The 19,836-nt window shown below is 35.2% G+C and overlaps 1 protein-coding gene across 2 annotated transcripts; it reads left to right on the top strand.

Moving 5' to 3' along the window:
- Nucleotides 1-610: 610 nt before the first annotated feature.
- sh3d21 (SH3 domain containing 21) lies at nt 611-14,993 on the top strand. Of its 2 annotated transcripts, XM_055047361.1 has the most exons (17): nt 611-765; nt 1,340-1,506; nt 1,600-1,657; nt 3,568-3,677; nt 4,288-4,378; nt 4,454-4,515; nt 4,599-4,638; nt 5,144-5,238; nt 7,076-7,177; nt 7,443-7,494; nt 10,558-10,608; nt 10,714-10,828; nt 11,606-11,774; nt 13,032-13,106; nt 13,912-14,111; nt 14,296-14,359; nt 14,496-14,993. In XM_055047361.1, exons 1-17 carry the CDS (start codon nt 762-764, stop codon nt 14,526-14,528), a joined length of 1,488 nt encoding a protein of 495 aa, XP_054903336.1. In that variant the 5' UTR covers nt 611-761; the 3' UTR covers nt 14,529-14,993. The 2 variants fall into 2 exon arrangements, with proteins under 2 accessions (XP_054903336.1, XP_054903337.1); XM_055047362.1 differs by lacking the exon at nt 10,558-10,608.
- The last annotated feature ends 4,843 nt before the right edge of the window (nt 14,994-19,836 follow it).

The following is a 19,836-nucleotide window of genomic DNA, read 5'->3' as shown; positions in this document are numbered from 1 at the left end:
GTTGCAAACATGTCATAAGTCTATATAATAAAACTGCAGACTCAGTTTTCCAATTTGAATAATTGTAATCAATAGCAATGATCAAAAGTATCATCAATTGGATAAACAGTTGTTGCTTCTGAACTACAGGCAGGTTATACAAACTAGGTAATCTAGGCTTTGTCTTCAGACAATCAAAGAAGGAAATGCAAGTCTCAAAATCTGCTGAGATTGAGGAGGTTTTATAAGAAAAAGAAAGCATACTTCGAAAAAGTATTTTTTCGAAGTATGCTTTATAGTGTTGCTTATGCATTATAGTGTTGCTTCAGCACCAAGTTCAATGCTGTTCCACCTGAATTCATTTAATTTTATTTAGATATTGAGTAAAATGCAAAAACTTATTCTTTTTATGGCCTTACAATTTAAGTTATTGTCATGCATTGAATGGAGCACATATAACTTCTGTTTTTTGTTTTGTTGTTGTTGTTTTTTTTTTTTTTTACTGTAAACCCGTTGTACCTGTTTGTCTTATTTTTTTCTCCTCCAGTACAGCCCCATGTGAAATCCGTCCTACTCCTTGCTGCTGACTTGTCATGACTAGCCTCAGGACAAGTTGCTCAATGTTAATGTTTGACAACGCGGAAGAAGGGCCTTGAGTTCCATTTATCTCAGTCAGACACCAGAACCACAACCTTTCGATTCTGCTTTTTCTTAGCTGCTGTTTTACTGCTTTGTGAAGGAGTTATACAGTTCAGTCGCAGGGAGAACAACAAAAAGACAACATGGGTGAGTCAGCTTTGCCATTTATGCCGATGGGATTTTATATGTTTCTATTTATGTTTAATAGTTTGTAATAGTTTTTCCTGGGGTGTGGGTTGACCCTTATGCATGGAGAACCACAGTTGAGGAATAATAGAATAAAGTTGCTTTGTGCCTTTTAGAAGTATTTCTCATATAAGATAAGCACTTTAATTTGACTAAACTAAAGTCTTTAAACTGTAGGTAAATGCCACTACACCTTATTACATTACCTCAATACACTTGTTTGTTTTTGCCATTTCTTAAACCTTCATTCCAAAGATTATTCTCACTGATATGTTTGAGTATTTAAATGTGTCATTTGCATTAAGTTTTGTTAATGCTGCTGGAGAATAGCGCTGGGGTTAGGGCAGAACGTTAAAAGTGAGTTTTGTAAGTAACAAAAAAGAAACCTACAAACTCTGTCAACTACTCCACACTGACTCCTGTGTAACCTCGAGTGCTTAAAGAGGTTTGTCTAGTTATTGAAGTGTCAGCATGCATCAGTTGTGAGGCCCCAGCCTTTGTGAGACGCCTCTAATTTTCTGCCCCATTTGTGAAGTCTCTACAGAGGTGCTGGTGCTGGTCGACTTTGAGGCCACCATGAGTGACGAGCTAACAGTGAAGATGGGCGAAGTGGTCACAAACGTCACCAAGGCCAACGAAGACGGATGGCTCCAAGGAGAGCTGAGGGGGAAGAGAGGCATTTTCCCAGCAACCTTTGCCAAAGTATGTTGGGTCACTGGAAACTGTCATTTTGTGTGCATGTGTTTTTTTACTGCACATGTACTAAATATTTCTTTTTTGTCTTTTCTAATGCAGGATATACCTGTCTATTTGATGGGAGACACCATGAGGGAACCACGAAGCATCAGAAAACGTATGAAATTAAAATGTTCTACTTTTCTTGCAAACACTTAAATATTAGAAAAATAGAAAGTAGTTTTTTGATTTTCTCTTTAAAATTATATGTCTACATATATTTGCTGTGGTCAAAAGCAGATGAGCAGTAAATTAAAATTGGTATGTTTGTCTTTTAACATTTGAAATTATCAATGTGAGATATGCTAGCAGTGTTTTATATTTATATTGTTTATAATCACCTAATTAAACTGACAATACCACAAGAGTTGTGTATTTATTCTGTACATACAAGAAGCATTGTCTCATAAATGTCTTCATGACAGGACAAAAATAAAAAATATGGAACATAAAAAAAAAACATCTAAATTTATTTTTTGTTAATCTTTTGACAAGGAGCAATTTTTAAAATCCTGCTTTTTGTCAGTAGCAAAAGCAGAGATGGGTCTCAAATGTTATTGAGAACCATCTCAATAACATTTTACTTATAAATTGACCATGTTGTCCAGGTTGAAGCACAGAGGGCATCCGATTATAAGAAAATAGCTCAATTTGTTGTTATGGCTTTATTGTTTTAAAATTGTTTTTTTTTTTTTTTTAAATAGTCAAACCAAAATCAAAGTTCCTCCTCTGAAGTGTTTGCCCCTCAACAAGAAATATGGCTCTGTATCTCAGTCCTATGTTTTGTTTAAATTAAATACTTAGTTTTGATTTTTTTAAGTGGTTCTGAAAGCATCTGTGGCTTTTCTGACTTTAAGTTTTATACTGTGCTTTTTTTGCCTTTTGATCCATTTAACTAACATTGAGTTTTAAAAATGAAAACTATTGCAATAAAAACATAGATATGCCCAATAACCTTGTTTTGAAACATGAAAATTAGGACCTATTACTGTATCACCTGTCTGGTGTGATCAGGTTGCATGTGTTTCCCACTTCCCCCTGTTTTGTCAAATGACAAAAATTGAAAGAAAGCAATTTGTTTAATTCAAATTTACTCTTGGTTAAGCATTTTAACACTGCCAAAACAAAATGTTCTGCTTTCATTTTTGATTTCATAGTGAATCAATCAATTGAAGGTATTTCTACTGTTGATTGAAGTTGGTAGCAGAGCTCCAGGTGACCTAGTTTTTGTTTTTTGAATTACCATCCAGCGGGTTTAGTCAAACAGATAATTAGTTAAGACTTCTGACTGTATTTATCCACCTAGTTTACTGAGACTAGTCAAATGCAAAGGCTTTGAGGATGGAGCATTCCTGTGAGGTTACAAATCTCTTTGTTTGGACACTACCTAGAAATAGTCTCCTGACAGACAAGGCTGACAGACAAACCCAACCGCCTCAGGCACTAATGCGACTAACACAGACATTCAGCAGAGAAAACTTCAAACTTGACAATGGTCAAGTGTAGATATTTGATATTAACTAGTAAAAAATGGATTTCACTTATATGAAGATTTTAAGATTGCTTTAAATGCGAAAATAAACTAAAACAGGGATTTATTGCCTTTACTGCAAGCCCTCTGTGACATATAGTGGAAATATTAGTGATAATTTGACAAAACCTAACTTAACATCTAAACTATCCCTTTCAGACAGTTTTGAAAGATTTAATTGATTTCCCAAAATATGCCAGCTTTCTAAGTTTGTACACCAGTCAACTTAAAATAAACCAAGAAGAAAAAGCAGTAAAGCTGTTTGTCTCTTGCAATCTAAAAACAGACGTGTTAAACACTGTGGTTGCTGCGGTGAAGGATAGTAAGCCATCTGTAAATACATGCAGCCACGTCCGCTCACACAAAGGCCAATTATAGTATGTTGTATAGAGAAGTTTGGAGAAGATAAAAACAATCAGTAACTTTGAAGGATTATTTTTTAAATTAATCTATGATAACTCATATGGCTTCTTGTTTATTATTTTTTTTTTTTTCAGCAAAGAAAGTGGTTCAGACCAGGAAATGTGAGGTTGCCTTTGCATACACTCCCCAAAATGAAGACGAGTTGGAGCTGGCAGTTGGTGAAACCTTGGAGATCATCAGAGAGGTATACTGATGTTTTATTTCTGCTGTTATGATGCATTTAGACTGAAATCGCAGCCTGTCTTTACTGAAAGATATTTTTAAGTGGATGAAACCTTGCCCAAATCTTTTAATTACTGTTTAGCTGCCCAGAAAAAGAACAATTATCAAATGAGTTCCTACAGCAAAATCCTAAGCATTTCATACAAATGTTATGTGTCACTGGTATTCAGCTGTTGATTATTTTCTCTATGGAAGTCCAAAAGTGCTCAATGTAAATAAGTAAGTCCTTTAACAGTGAAGTGGCAAGTGATTGAAAAGTGATAGAGTCAGTGTTTTAAAATAGATTGACGTAAGTCTTTTAAATTTATTTTCAATTCTATAGTAATTATAACATAGGAAATTGTGTATTTGTATTTTAACAGCTTTAAAAGTTGATACTTTGTATTCTTAAGTCAAAAGCATTTTTTTTTTTTTTTTGACGTTTTCAAGTCAAATCTGGGAATCATCAGTCAAACCTGCTGGGACAGATTTTAATCTCTGGAATGCACACAAGATATTTATCACCAATGTGGGTATGTAAGATTGATCAACAACATTTACCTGTTCCCTTTCTTCCTCTTTTTAAATGACAGATTGAAGATGGATGGTGGATGGGCCTGAAAAATGGCAAAGTGGGAGCATTTCCATCAAATTTTGTCAAAGAAATTTTTGTTTCCCCCAAAGGTTTGTAGTAGAACAATTTACCTTGTTTTTTCTTTAACATATACTCTAAATCTAATTTCAATATTTTTCCAACAGACACAAAGCAAAACGAGGCCAAAGCCAGGCCTAAACTGTCAGAAGCTGTGTTTAATAAAGAGGTATGCTTACCACAAGTAAGATCACCCAAACTTTTGTGAACTGTCATTCTGTTAATTATTATATTCCTTCTTTTCCTGCAAAGACATCCCAGCGAGCCAGTGTGAGAAACAAGGCAAAGAACCGTGAGTTCCCACCTTTCCTAAATCTTCCCGGCTGCCTAAAAGCTTTTCTTGAACACACTTTCTATTTTGAACACCATTTGAAAGCAGCTCAGCAGGCTATTTTTTATTTTATTTACCAAAATATTTTATTGAGATTTTCCACTTTAGACATACAATCATGTATCTATCTGAACAGGTTCTCTTTGTTGTTGTTACATTAATTATTCTCACTCAACTCAGGGAATTAAAAACCAAACAACAGGTTATTTTTAGTCAGACACAAAGTTTGACAATAACTTCACCCGTGTGTGATCTGGGTGGAGTCATGAAATATCAGAGACGTTGAAGGTTTATGACGTTTATCTGCAGTTAGTCACCAACATTTACTGCCTGAACTGTGATTGTCATGATTCCGGGAGATAGAGTCAGTCATCACTGCTGAAACTGTCGTTTCCTGTCAAATGATTAAAATAATTCTCAGCTTCCTAGATTTGTGATCACGTTATTTTTCGTGTTTCTCTCCAAGGTGTGGAGTATTGCCAGGTTATGTTTGACTATAAGGCCAAAGCAGCAGATGAGTTGGGACTGAAGAAAGGAGATGTTGTAACCATACTGAACAAGGTTTGAACGATGTGTCCTTTTCCTCGCAGAATGTGAACCTGCAGTTCTCCCTTCCTTGCAACGTGGTTTCCTTTTGCGGTAGCTGCTGTGTTTATACTCACTTGTCATGTTGAACAGGAAAAACCAGTTATGTCTCTCTCAAGGAAATCAAACTGGCATCTTTACACCCAGGCGCAGGATAAGCTTGTGATGAGACAACAAATTCTTCTGAGAGGTCAAATAAGATAAAACAAAATAATACCAAGTTTAATATTGTAGAGAAAAAAAGAAACCGTTTCTTTTTTTATAAACAGGTGTTTTTTCCACAAGTCTTTTTTGCATACTGAAATCATTTTAGGTAGTAACCTTTCATAACTGAAGTACTTTCATATTTTTGGCAATTAATCTAAAAATTTTATGAAAATTTACAGGAACCTTTATATTAAAAAGGAAAACATTGCAGACTGAAGTTTTGATGAGGTGAAGACAAGGAAACAAGTCTGTATATAATTTGTTGTAGTAAGTTGTTTAATAAATACACTCGTACACACACTTTACAGAAAGGTGCTACTTTGTGCTTTCACATAAAATAGATATTTTTAAGTTTGTGGTTGCTATGTGACCAAATATGGAAAAGCATGCACATGTTGGGAAGTGTTTTTTTTTTCCTTTTTTGTTTTATTAATTTTATTACAGACTTGTTCCATAAAGAGTGAATGTCGTCTTTATGTGGAAGACACAAGATACTTCCAGATACTTTTATTTTTTTACATTTTTATTTTCTGTTTCCTCACTTATGCTATTTAGCATTTCCATGGTGACAAAACACATAAGACTCTCTAAGTGTTTCCACTATTTAGTGGTCATCCATCTATGATGTGGGTCTAATGATGAGAAGCAAGAAGAAATATTATTTCCTAAACATAGAAAAGTGTTTGCCCATATTTGTGGGACTTGTCTTATGATGGTGGTACTGGTGTATCGCAATGGTATCATGTAAAATAATTCAGAGAAGAGGAGACGGTGCTGTTATTTAAAATGTAAACAAGATGTAATGGTGAGACTTGATTAAAAATTTTAATGAAGCTAATAGCTCGTTACTTGATAGTATTTAATCAAAAACCAAATAAACAATTCAAAACCCTTTTTACTGCTAAATTTTGAATAGACATACTATTATACCTATTAAGCTTTCAAGAGTTTCAGGAATCTCCCATTTTTTATGCAACTTCTCTGAAAAAATACTTATTTAGAAATTGTTGTGGATACTGACATGGCGACATCTCCACTTGCTGCAACATGATAGTATTTTAGGCTTGAATATCTTCTGTGATACACTAACTCCTTTTTGCACAACTTGCACACAACAATAGTCTTTTCCAGTGTCCTATCATTTTTTTGAAGCAAAACTGAATCCCCAGTGCACCAAGAAAGGCAGCTGTGTTGTTTATTGCCATCATTTATAGATGTAGTTTGGGCATCAGATTTAAAGGCATCTCTGAAACACAATAAACATATTTCAGCCTGGGAGTTTTGTACGTGAAAAAATAAAACAAAAACATTCCGTAAAAGTATATTAACATTTTTAACGGATTAAAATCTATTTAATTAATTCACAGAAATTAAAATTTTAATTTTCTGGACTTAATGAGGAACTTATCATAGTTTTGTTATTTATGATTCTCTAAAGCAATCAGACAATTGATTTGTCAGAACACAGTTTTTGACACAAGGCAGTGAGGAAAGTAGATTTTTCTCCTGTCTCATAAAATAATAAGGAATTTTTATTTTGTGCTCCGCGATTTAACTCCTCAAAGGACACCGGGCTCTAATGTGTTGCTTTAATCTTGTTCTAAAGGAAACAGAAGATGATGGCTGGTGGGAGGGGGAGCTGAACGGCTGCCACGGCTTCTTTCCTGACAACTTTGTCATGATCTTACCACCAAAAGACATTCTGCAAGTGAGTGAACACACCATCACAGCAAGCAGATCACAGCTGGTGTGAATTTTTTGTTTTACATCGTTATTGTTTGCAATTGGTACATAATCTCTTTATTTCCATCCACTAAGTTGCTTTAGCAGGTCTGCAGGCCATTATGACTCAGGCATGTCTTTATACTTACTCACTGGAAATTTCCCACTGCGGAAAAACTGTGCAGCTGCTTCTAATAAACTAAAAGACGCAGAAGTAAACCCGTTTTAAGTTTATGTTTCTTCTATTCTAGTCTGGAATCACAAAACAACCACCTGTACGGGGAAACACTATAAAATTGCCAGGTAAGAAAACAGCATGTTTTCTTTTCTGATAGAACCCTGCTGCACAACAGCAGATGAGATATGACACTTTTTTGGAGAGTTGGCATTGATATTTTTGAATATTTTGGTCTGACTGTGGGTTTATTCTTTTGGACTTGGTTGAACTGTTTTCTGAGCAGATGTTATATTTGGAATCAAGAGCCACGATTTGTCAGGACTGTGAACAAGTCTTGACTAACATAGGTATTGCATTCCTTTATTCTCCTAGGAGATGATGTTTTATAAATGTGCAGATGAGACATAGTGCTGCAAGTTTTAAACTGTTCTCTGTACTGATCTGGTTCTTTCCTGTTTGGAATCATCTATAAACTTTTCTTCCAACAATTAATTCATCAAGTATCAAAAACACCATTTTATTTTTGAAAAAGTATTTATAACCTTTACGCTTTCTGAGAATACTTTCTAGAATTTCAAACACAAACCTCAATGCATTTTATTTGAATTTCTCTGATAATCAACACAAAATAGCACATTGCTGAAGTTAGTGGAAAATGACACAAGGAATATTTGTATATGTATTAATTCAGTCTTTACATGCCCCTATCTGAAATTAAGCAAAAAGAACTTCAGAAGTATGTAGGAGTCAAATTGTATGCAGTTTAATCTCATATTTATACAGCTGTTTTGTGATGGATTAGTTTTGTAAGAGAAGGGAAAGCATTATAATGAGGTTCCATTTCCAATGAATCATAATCTATGTGGGAAGGCCAGAGCAGACATGTGGATTAGGTACCCTGATCAGACGAAGGCAAAATAACTTTCAGACCTATATGCAAAATGCTACACATGGAGAACAAACTTTAACATACCATTCCATTAAGAAACATGATCTTACAATGTGGGGATGATTTTCTTCTGCAAGGACAGGGAGTTCCTCAGTGTTGATGATGATAAATGATGATAAATGTATTATAGTCTGTGGTGGAAAAAATAAAATAAAATTTCAAACGTGATGTATTTAAACAGGTTATATAGGTATTATTTTATTGTTTCGTGTTTAGTGAGTTCAACAAAGAAATGAGAGCACAGTCAGACACATTCAAATAAGCTCATCTACAGATTGCATCAAAGGAACGTCAAAGCAGGATGTGTTACAATTTGCCTGAAGACTGCGGTCTTAGTTAAAAATGTACATAGTTAAAAATGACAAATGTGTTTGCATACAAAACCTTTTCCTATGGTAGCACATAGGAAGACATCTTCTTCAAAACATTTGCTAGGAGACATGTTACTGAGTTGTTTTACTCAAGTTTTACCAACTAACTTCTTAAAATGTCATCAAAATTTTATATCTTGCAAAGTGGTATCACAATTTCACAGGATGTCTCAGACCGTAGTAAGAGTGGGGGATGGTTAAACTGACACAGTTCAGGAGTCTTGGAGGAAACAAGGGGGCGGAGGGGAGACGAGAGCTCTGTCACAGAGATTTTTACAGCCAGCTAAAACCAGCGTCTCAGCCACTACTGCGCTGTGGATGACTTGCTTGAGAAGGAAATGTGGCACAATGCTCTGAGCAGTCAAGGTAGGGCTTTTGTCTTAAAACTGTGCAGTCGTCCGCTTTTTATTTCGACTGTTCTATCTGTAAAGAAGCATAATTTGGTCATGCTCAGCAGCTTTTGTGCTTTTGAGATTAACATTTTTGATCCAGGCCTGTGATTAAGTTCTCACCTGAAGTTGTTGCCCACTTAACAATTTGATAGTTTAATTATTACAATAGTTGTGACATATTTCCTCTTGAAACTTATTCTTCTCTTTTAGATTGATCGTTTTTAATATAAGTGGTGGGTAATGTGGCTCACTACCCAGAGTGCAATTCTATTAAGGGGTGTAGTTGAGTATTTGAAACATAATAGTGAGTGTGAACTGCGAAACAGAGGGTGCGTAGTTGTCCCTTTTTTTTAGCGATTTATTTTTGAAAAATGTGCTGCAACTCTTTTTGCGTATATATCTACCATATATCTTAGTTATTTACCTTTGCTTCAAAGTAACTCAAGTTCTGTCAAATTTGGCTGCGAGTCGAACAACAATTTTCATATCCAGCCACAGACCTCAAATCGAGACGAGCTTGAAAACCAAATTAAGCGGCAAATTATTTTAACACTAAATACAAACTATTACTTACAAAATAATTTTGTCCCTTTTGTCATTTTTGTGAATGCAATAGATTTTTCTCGGTGTATCAATTTCTTCTAAATGCTAAGCATGTTCATTGGTTAACAAATAAATAAATTAATGGAGTCAATCATTCAGAAAATCTTCTCAGTTCTATTGGTTCTACTCATAAAAATAAGTCTTCCCTGCAGTATAACACCTGAGTGCACTGCAAAAGTAGTTAGCAAAACAAAAGAAAACCAGAAACATAGAGAATTTTGAAGAGGGAGGCAGTGCACAACCTGATAATCTTACCATCGAAGCTGTTTTCACTCATTTAAGCTTGCAGTGTGTGAAGACATACCGATGTGACATGCTGTGGCTTGTTTGATCATCTTGTTCACCAAAGGGAATAATAGGGGAATAAATGATACATTTTTAGAAAATTTTCAGAAACCATCTATATAATTATTTTGAGGTTTAGAGTGCATAACTTCGATGGTGTGTGTATGTGTGTGAAGGGGGGTTAAAGGCTGGATTGCAAGGTACTTACCCTTTCATGCTGACTTTTAGCAGCTCCAACATTTACAGTATTAAAGCAGTTAACACATAGGAAGAATGGGGAAACACCATGCAGCATTCTATGACCTCTTTGCTGAAAATGTTGGCTCTGTTGCAAAAACATCCTCCAAATCTGCTGGTGCATGCACAGCAGAAACACACCTGGGAACCTAGGAAGATGGCAGCTGGTGGGGAAATACTGTTGAAATAACTGCTAGCGACAAAATTATTTTAAATAGGGGGTTGTTTTCAAAGAAAGTGTATTGTAGGTAAATCAAAATTAAATTCCAATGTTGAATCTTAGCTCAGATCTGCAATGTTGATAGTTGAGTCCTTCCAGGTAAATTAATGTTTGTTTTTTTATTTTTCCAGCAAAAAAAGAAGCAACTGCAATGGATAAAAATGATCAAAAAAATGCAAAAGGACATGTGACTGAAAATTCAGCTAATATAGGATTAGCCCACATGATTTTTGATGATAGGACAATTACAATAGTTTTTTTTTTCTTTCTTTTTTTTTTTTTAAAAGATGATAAGCCAGAGCAGAAAGACTGGAGAAGCAATCCTCCAACCAAAATAAAGCTGCCAACAATCAAACCCTCTCCTCCGCCCGTCAAAGAAAAACCTCACAAGTTTTTACCAGTGTAAGTAATACAGAACTCGTTCTCTTCCATTACTAATTTCGGTGCTAAGCTACTAGAGACTTTCTACAGAAAAAATAGTGAGTAATTGGCATCTTAGGAAATGTCAGTAAGCCATTCTGCTCTTTGGTCTGGCACCACAATCCCTGCTTTTAGATCCCATTGCAAGTTTTTGGTGGCCACCACCAGTTGTCTTGGAGTCCTTACAGAAGAATTCCAGAGTGCTTGCCATTTAATAGCTCAGTGGAAACTCAGCTGAGTCAAATCAGACCTAAACAGATGAAAACAGCTCATTTCCTGTTTCCTGAACAAAACAACAACAGGCACACACGCTGAAAAGAAAACTAGTTCTGCCTTGAAAATGTTTTGACACCACAAAAATGCATCATTTTATTTCTTTAAGAATCCAGTAGTATTTTCTGCCTATCATTTAATGTCTGTACATTCTGGAGGAATTATTTTTCAATATTTGATCAGATGAATCTACGAGCTTAAAGATAAAATGAGTTGCAATTATTTCATGCACGCAGAGAAACTTAACCACATGCATACAGTGAATCTGACACATATGCAAGAATGAGCAAGATGTACTTTGAACCTCAGCTGGTATCCTCTGTACCTGCAGATTGAAAAAAACAATGTCTTTCAAGTTTAGTTTCCTTTAAAAACATGATGATGTCGTAAACATTTTTGTCCTCTTTATTATTTCAGACTTTACAGTTAAACATTTAAACCTACAAACAAAACCTGACTATTTAAATCTTTATCTACTTTATTCAGTAGCAACAACGGGGATCCAGTTGCCATCTCACAAAAGCAGCCAGAGGATGAGGTGGTTGACCAGTTTGATGGGATGGATGTGCAAACTGAAAAGCTGACTCATCCCACCGCTAATAGAGCCAAACCTCCACAAAGAAGGCCACCAACAAACCTGAGTGCTACATTACAAGTGAGTTTCATATTAGACAAATTTTCGTTTTAACAGCCCTTTGCCTGCTGTTATACAAAGGTTTCACAATGAGGCCTTACGCAAAATTCCACATGGGTCGTGTTAACCGCAGTCTGTACAGATGCAAAAACATTTCATGAATATGATCAGCCTTCTTAACGTATCAGTGATAATGAACAATATGTTACCATTTATGAGAGTTTTTAAAATGTCACCCTGTGGCACTAACTGGATCCAAATCAGATTATTCATTGGCAAAAAAAAAGCCATTTGAATATTTTTGAATAAATTAATTTGAAATGAATAGTTTTCAAGTAAAAGTCTTGAGTTACAGATATTACACTCAATGCACTTCATAGAGGCACCTTTCACTGGAATTAAAGCTAGAGACAGACATTGATCCCCATTCCATTCCACTCTTTTTTTCCCCCTTTTGTTTTCAAAAATATGGAAATATTGTGGATTCTAAATTTATTTTCAGCCTGCACTTTCAGACATTCCAGAACATTAATTCTTTGATCTGAACCATTCATTTTGTCTTTAAACATGACCATGTGTTCAGTTCGTCAACACTGACTATTTTCTCTGTCCTTAAGATGGCAAAGCATCTCCAACACCATAAAATGCCACCACCATGTTTCCCCTGGTCAGAGTTAGTTCTCCTCTACACATTAGGTTTGAATATAGACCAGATGGTTTAAATTTGGTCTCATTTGAACTGAGCACCTTTTCCCATGTGTTTGCAGTATCCTCAACATGGCTGGTGGCAAAATGCAAAAGATATTTCTTCTGATTTTCTACTTTTCAGTCCTCCATAAAGACCAGATTTTGAGAGTGCATGACGACTCGCCATTCTATTTACTGATTTTATAGATCATATAACGGTGGTTATACATGGATATACTTTTTGTGTTTGTTTTTGAGGCACTGTTTTCTTTCTCAATTGCTCTACTGGACAAGTTGTCTTTTACAGCCTCTTTAGGATTCTCATATAAACATTTAATATTGATAAAATAACAAATGAGGCAAGGTGTGATTAGAACAGTAATAGCTGTCTTTTCTTCAACTTTTTATGAGCTGCCAACATTCTGATAGCTTAGAGCAACAAGTTCAAGCACGAGCTCTGTGGGTTGAAAATTAATTCTGGGAAATGAACAAAACATTTCTCTGAAGTATCGCCTGGGTTTTAAGTTGGTTGCTCAGACGACATGCCTTGTTAAGATTGAGAGTGAATTTTGGATCAATTCTCTCTTGCAGAATGCGACAGACGTGACGGATGCAGAACCATCACCAAAAATGCCCCCAACTGACAAACTGCCTGTCTTGCAAAAGGTGTGTAACATTTATTGACACGTCTGGTGGATTCTGAATATTTGAACATTAAATCCAACCAGTTTGAGACTTTTCTTCCTGCACTCGTAAAGCATCTGCACATTTTGCATATTCATATTCTGTCATTATACACTCAGGCTCACTACAATTTGCAGACACTTTAATTTTAACACTAGACTCAAAAACAGCTGTTTTGCTTTGGAGGGTGGGATTATCTTCAGTTTATTGTTTTAAATGTTGCCAAGTATTAGTCATAGTATATGTAGACAATAAAATGCTTTATTAATAGTCAAACATGTTGACTTCTGACCATATCGGTCTTCCACTTACTACTAGATAGTGAGACGTTTAACACCCTCTCAAACAAACAGAGCATCAGAATCTATGTGTAAGTTTAGAACAAATCTTGAACAGCAATCTCTCCTTCCACCATGTACCAAATGCTACTGTAATGAGATCTGGTGACTCTGGAGTATAGACGACAGAGAGCTAGTCCGAGGCTATTTAAAATTTGTGACATGGTGCATTGTCCTGTTCGTTGTCGCCATTATGAAAGATGTCGACACTGGTGTCAGATTAGTAGATGTTTTCAAATAATGTTCAGTGTAAAATTTCTCTGAAATACTCGACCTGTCTGTTAAATGGCCTCTCTTCCTCATTCTGAGGCTTTGTTTGGGCTTCACCATATCTCTATATTTCGTAATGCATTGTCAGTTGGTTTTTGACGTTATCTCAGTATTTAATTAACATAAACGCAGTTCCTATATCTTTACACTGTCATAAGAATCCATTTGTATCTTTACAGGTATCAGAACAACCTCCAGTGGTTTCTGTGAAGCCTGAGCTTCCAGTTAAGATTCAGCTTCCAGTTCGACCAGCTTTGCCGAAAGCAGTTGCATGCAATAAAACTGCAAACCATAAAGACGAAGAACCAACTGTTGCAAGCCTGCAAGCAGAGATCAAAGAGCTGAGAATGGCATTAGAGCTGCTGCAAACCCGACAAGAGTGAGTAGTTTTTATGCTCCATAAAAACAACTAAATCTTGTTTTTTAAAAAAAGTGTTCAAAGATAATCGACAATCTGCTCTTTGTTCATAAGTCAAAATATTTTCAGCAAAGTGAGATCCGTCATTGTTGTGTTATCAACTCGTTTTACATCAATAATCTTTGTTTTTGTCCTTTTCATCAAGACGAGACATGCAGGAAGTGAAAGAAGAACTGAAGGAGGAAAGAAATAAGCGACTGACTTTGCAGGTCAGTAAGGCACAGTTGGCATATTTTGCTCAAGTCTGTTTCTCGCTGGTCAACACGAGACAAGAAAATAGAGAAGTTGTGGTTTGAGGTAACTGTAATTTTCCAAATAACTAACCAACTAATTTTCTTTATACAGGAGGATGTCAACAGATTGAAGACAAAGCATTAAATTCAGATGCTGTTTGAGAACTTTGTTAGACACTGGGAACTTCCTTTGTACTACAACAAAGTTGTTGTTTTTTTCTACTGAGACCAAGTAAAGGAAATTGTGTGAACACATTTAAACTGAAAATATACATGTGATGTCTAGACTGGAAACTGTTGTTGCGGGGTAATGGATACGCTCATTTGTTCTGGACCGAGAAGACAGTATTCACAAAGAGACTTTGAAACAACATGCTGATAATTTACACATCTGAATGCTGCAAATCATAACTGATGGTCTTTTAAGGGTTATACTTGGAAGAAATGTTTTTAGATGTCCTGTTTTGGCTGTTGCACCAGCTATTTTTTATTTGTATTTTTTTACTGTAGGCTACTTTTAATACCTCTGTGAAATTTGTAATATATGCAGCTGTACATAAAAATGAAATATTGTGAACGCTAATAAAGAAAATACTGCTGTCAAAACTTAGACTCAGGAAGGAAGATGATACTTTTTTCCATGTAGCTTAGAGTGACAAGTTCTTCAATGTTGCATGCTGGCACACGGATGGACTACTGTGAAGGGAGAGAGTTAAGTAAATAGATTTAGTTGAATGTCTTCATTTTCAGTCATTTTGTTTTAAATCCTCTAAAACTGAATACATTTTGCTTATAACCATCTATGAAGAAATAGGGTTTCAATCCATTCATTGACATGAATATTGAAGGGTTTTAAAATATTTTTTTAATGCACAGATAAAACCAACCACTACCCTAAAGGATTAACAGATTTTAAGTAAACAAGTCAATGCTTCTGTTTGATTATGATCCATCCGTTCAAGCATCTCTGCTAAGCTTTAAGTGTTTTAGCTCTGTGAATGTTACAAACTTCCTGTGTTTGAAGAGATCATCGTGTGGTTTGACAACTTTGCGTTCAAGCCATAACTTGTCATAACCAAAAGTCATCATTACTGTCTTTGTGTTCTCTCTTCCTCCTAGTAAAGCAACACAGCATCTCAAAATCAGTTTAAAATGTATCACAGCTACAGCTCTGATACAGCATGGCAAAATGCAAGTGACTCTACATGTTAGTAGAGTGACAGAACCATCCCACACTCATCTTTGTTATAAGTATAGCATGCAACATTGAAGAAAAATAAAAAAATCTGACACTTTAAAACAGAAGATACATGAGGTATATTGTCAGACTACATTTTACCATATTGTCTTAATCTAATCTACACTGTTTAAGTATATAAATGCTCAGTAAGACAGTCAGGTGAGAACTGGATGAAATCCTTATTTTTACCATTCAACACTGACAGAGCAGATGTTGGATGAATGCAACAGATGTACAGTAGCTAAAGACGGACCTTAGATGAGCACCAGACAAAAACAAAACCAATGCAATGTTGTTTATAATTTTCCTTGTGTTTGCATTTTAATGTTCACATTTGCCTGTCCACATTTTTGACCCATCCAAGTAATTTGAAAATATATCCATTAAAGCTAGTACCACAACATAAACACACGGCAGTAGTGGGAATATGTTAGACCAACATACTGTCTAACATATGTCAGACAGTAACACGTTAGACATTTTGAATTAAATGTCTCATATATTAAACAACATATGAAACAAAACGATCATTTTGTTTAATGATCATTCAGTCATTAAACAAAAACTAGTCTGTGAGTGTACTCGTCTAGTCTTTTCAAAATGTGTGACGACATTAACGTAAGACGTCAATGGCTTCTTACGTGAAATATCAGAAAGCAACTGTGCAATGCTGCATAAATCCACGAGAGGGCAGTCTAAGTCAGTTGTTCAAATAAACAGAATTTTTGACCTTCAGAGTAAATCTCGGATTGACAACAAGGATCTTGTTGCTATAACCATCCTTTAAAAAAATTATAGTAACATGAGAGGATGTGTAGCTGAGTTAAATCTCATCACAGACTGAAAACAAAATCTGTGGCAAATAATATTTGGAGGTTTGCAATTTTGACCAGTTAGAAAATACAATTTATGACTCTGAAAAATTAAAACAGTGAGTCATAACTTTAGCTCCACCTTTAGGAGAAATATTAAGATTTTCTTTTTTTTTTTTTTTTCACCCATCACAGCATGGGAAAAATGTTTCCCTAACATCAGAGTTGGACCAAATCAGCTTCACCACGAGTTTTAAAGATATGGTTTTGGCTCCCAATAGTAGAAATGATTGTGCTCCAATAAGTACGACCCTCTGCCTAAAGTTAAGCACATATGTGTAACACCTGGAGCTTATCAAATGCAGACCACTTCTAAAATGCCCACAGGAACAGACTGTTCTTAAAGCCCATGTTGAAAGTTGATTATTTGCTGCATATTCCTGTCACTCAAGATTTGGAGAAAATTAGTATAAACGCAAAGCATTTGGAAGGACCACTGTAATTTCATTTGCCTCTATGAAAGATGAAAACCACAAAAAAATAAAAAAAAGGTTATTAAAATTGTATTTTCTTGCAACACATCTCCCATTAATTTGTTTGAGAACATTTTTTTCCAAGTTTAAGAAACGTGTGGATGAAATATAACGGTTGCTAAAGAAGATTTCTGTAAACCTATGATGCGCATCCTCTTCACTTTTAGTGGCAACAAGATAAAGCTGGATCCTTATTCAGTGTCTTTGCAACAGTTTCAGCTCTTTTGTATTTTGTATTGCTTTGACTGTAGATATGAACACATAATAGGTGACTGATTTATTGCAGCTATTTTGGATCAACCATTTCAGATCAACCAAAGACATCTTCTTTGAGTCATATTTACATCTCATTGAATTAAACTAAAGGTTTTTAGGTATTGATCAACTTGAGAGCTTCAGTTTTATTCAACTTTAGAAATTGATAAGAGTTTAATAACCTGTGGCCCCTCAGTATTTGGTCAAATCAATTGTATCTCAGGATGGGTCCTTTCTCCCAAATAAATACTCACAATAAATGCTGAGTTTTAATTATACAATTGCAATTAAAGACAATATAATTGTAAGCTCCTTTTTTTGCTAATATTTGTGAAGGTTGATGTGTAGAAAAAGTAAAATTCCTATAGAACTATATTCTCCTTGGATTTTACATTTCACTAGTTTCTAAGCGGTTTTACATTCCCAGCAATGAGGAATGCTGTTGAGCCAACAGGGACACCAATAAATCACAGTAAACATTTTACACATATTTGGCTCTGTCTGAGAAATACTGAAAGTCCCCAAGGATGACAGTTCAGCAGCGATGAAATGTAAAATATTTCAGACATTTAGAAAAAAAAATAAATAAATAAATTCAAGCTGGAATTATTAATGAAATATCTTTTGTATTCAGAACATAATTTTGAAATATGTTTACATAAAAAATAAGAACTATTCCAGTTTACTGCATTATTATTGCCAGTGAACTGACATGAAAGGCCTCAACAGAGAGAACACCAATAAGGCTAACCTGAGCTCAGCAGCTCCTTCAGCACAGTCTATACTTTGTGGATGATTCAAGGCGGGTTCTTGTCTATGACGTATTCACAGCAAGAACTCATGCAATCTTTTCATGCAAGAACAAAACATGTTTCTCCTATCAATATAGCAGAGAGAAAGAACATTGACAAATACTATATACTGATTATTTAGTGAATGAGTGTCTTTGTAAGGCTTTAGGCTTTAGCTAAAGCCTTACAAAGACTTTAGCTAAAGCCTAAGGTATCTGAGCCAACCCTTCATAATTCCATTTCCTGGAAGTCAACAAGTCATTGAAGATTAACTGTGTGCAAACATTTGTTCAGTGTGGGCAAATCATCTGGGTTTTGCAAGTCTATTGGCTGTTTCATCAGTTTGCATCATTTCTGGGACAGATTCATCACATTTCAGTGATATTGGCCTTCGGAGTTCTGACCTCATGATTCCCTGGATCCACCAAGCTCAGAACATCAGAGCTTTGGGAACGATAATGACAAACTCCTCCCAAAACCACATTACAGAGCATGACACAAGTCATTGTGTTGAAACAATGTGTGGGCTGCTCACAAGCTAGACAACAAAAGGAAAATTTAGAGAGCATCATCTTTGTTTGTGGCTGATCTGGATTGGATGAGTCAGACTGAGCAATCACATCTAATAAGAATATGAACTCAGTGGCTCTTGTCCCAACGATCAGTCAGGAGCTGAACTTCAGAAGGAGCACCTGCAGAAGAAATTTTACAATCTATTTGTCAATCGTGTGACCAGCACTATCTTATGAACACTTATTTTGTAGGATGCATTAAAAAAAAAACTGACGGGTGATATTCGGCAGGAGAAGTAATTAATATTTCCACAAACTTTAACATTAGAGTTAAAATAGTTATCTGGCACCAACAACAGAAGAGTAGACAAAGAAAACGCTCCAGTAAACAGACAGCAGAGTGAGCAGTCAAACGTTATAAGAAACCCCCATAAACCCCAAATAAACCAATGTGGTCAGCACTCTGTTTTAATCTGATTGTTGGAAAGCAACCATGCCCAAAAATCTCTTTGTTTTTTTTAAACAACTTTGGACCATTTAACACAAAACAGAATGCTGTTTCACGCCTTGGAAGCAGGCATATACACAATAATATACTGAAAGGATCCATTCAGTCTCTGTAAAAAAAAAAAAAAAACAAAACTGCAAAATAATACAAATTAAACATAAAAGTATTGTCTCCTAGAAGTCATTAATTACTTGTAATTCTTATCTGCATCTTACCAAGGTGTACATCTAGACGAACCTCTATCAAGCACTTCCAACAGCTTACAAGCGTCTAAGAAAATCTCAGATATTAATTATATAAGGTGTTTTCAAAATAATTAGATAATCTAAACTATGGGTGTCAAAGTCAAATACACTGAGGGCCAAAAAAACTAATTTTCTATAAGCTGAGGGCCGGACTGGTTCAATGTTTATTAAAATATATTGAAATGATTGCATATAGGTTATTGAACCAAGACCTAACACAGTGTATATTATTTAATAATTAAAAGAATAAAACAATATTTTGTTATGGCTCTGTCAGTAACCTCAAGTGAAAACATTTTTAACAGGCAAACAGCAAAAAAATAAATTGTTTTGAAAAACATGTTTCTTAATATCAAGATAAATACATAAATTAAAGTGCATGCATTATAAACTGAAAATACATTATTGTGCTGCTCTATATTCTTGTCTTTGTCTGTGTGTTTCTGAGAAGCTTGATAGATTATATTCTTAGATTATTTTCTTTCATTACAGCCAAACTTTCTCTGCACAGAAGACAGATGGCATACTTACTTTGAAAAAGTAACTTTAATCTGATT

This window comes from Poeciliopsis prolifica, unplaced genomic scaffold, assembly GCF_027474105.1.
Source record: "Poeciliopsis prolifica strain line A6 unplaced genomic scaffold, Auburn_PproV2 SCAFFOLD025, whole genome shotgun sequence".
Lineage (NCBI taxonomy): Eukaryota > Metazoa > Chordata > Actinopteri > Cyprinodontiformes > Poeciliidae > Poeciliopsis > Poeciliopsis prolifica.
The sequence above is the reverse complement of the archived record's forward strand: the minus strand, read 5'-3'. Positions and strand labels throughout refer to the sequence as shown.

What these genes read in the sequence shown, in the direction of transcription:
- sh3d21 (XM_055047361.1), top strand. An exon ending in AAACACTATAAAATTGCCAG is followed by an intron (nt 7,495 to 10,557) that starts GTAAGAAAACAG and finishes TTATTTTTCCAG; the next exon opens with CAAAAAAAGAAGCAACTGCA. An exon ending in CTGCTGCAAACCCGACAAGA is followed by an intron (nt 14,112 to 14,295) that starts GTGAGTAGTTTT and finishes CTTTTCATCAAG; the next exon opens with ACGAGACATGCAGGAAGTGA.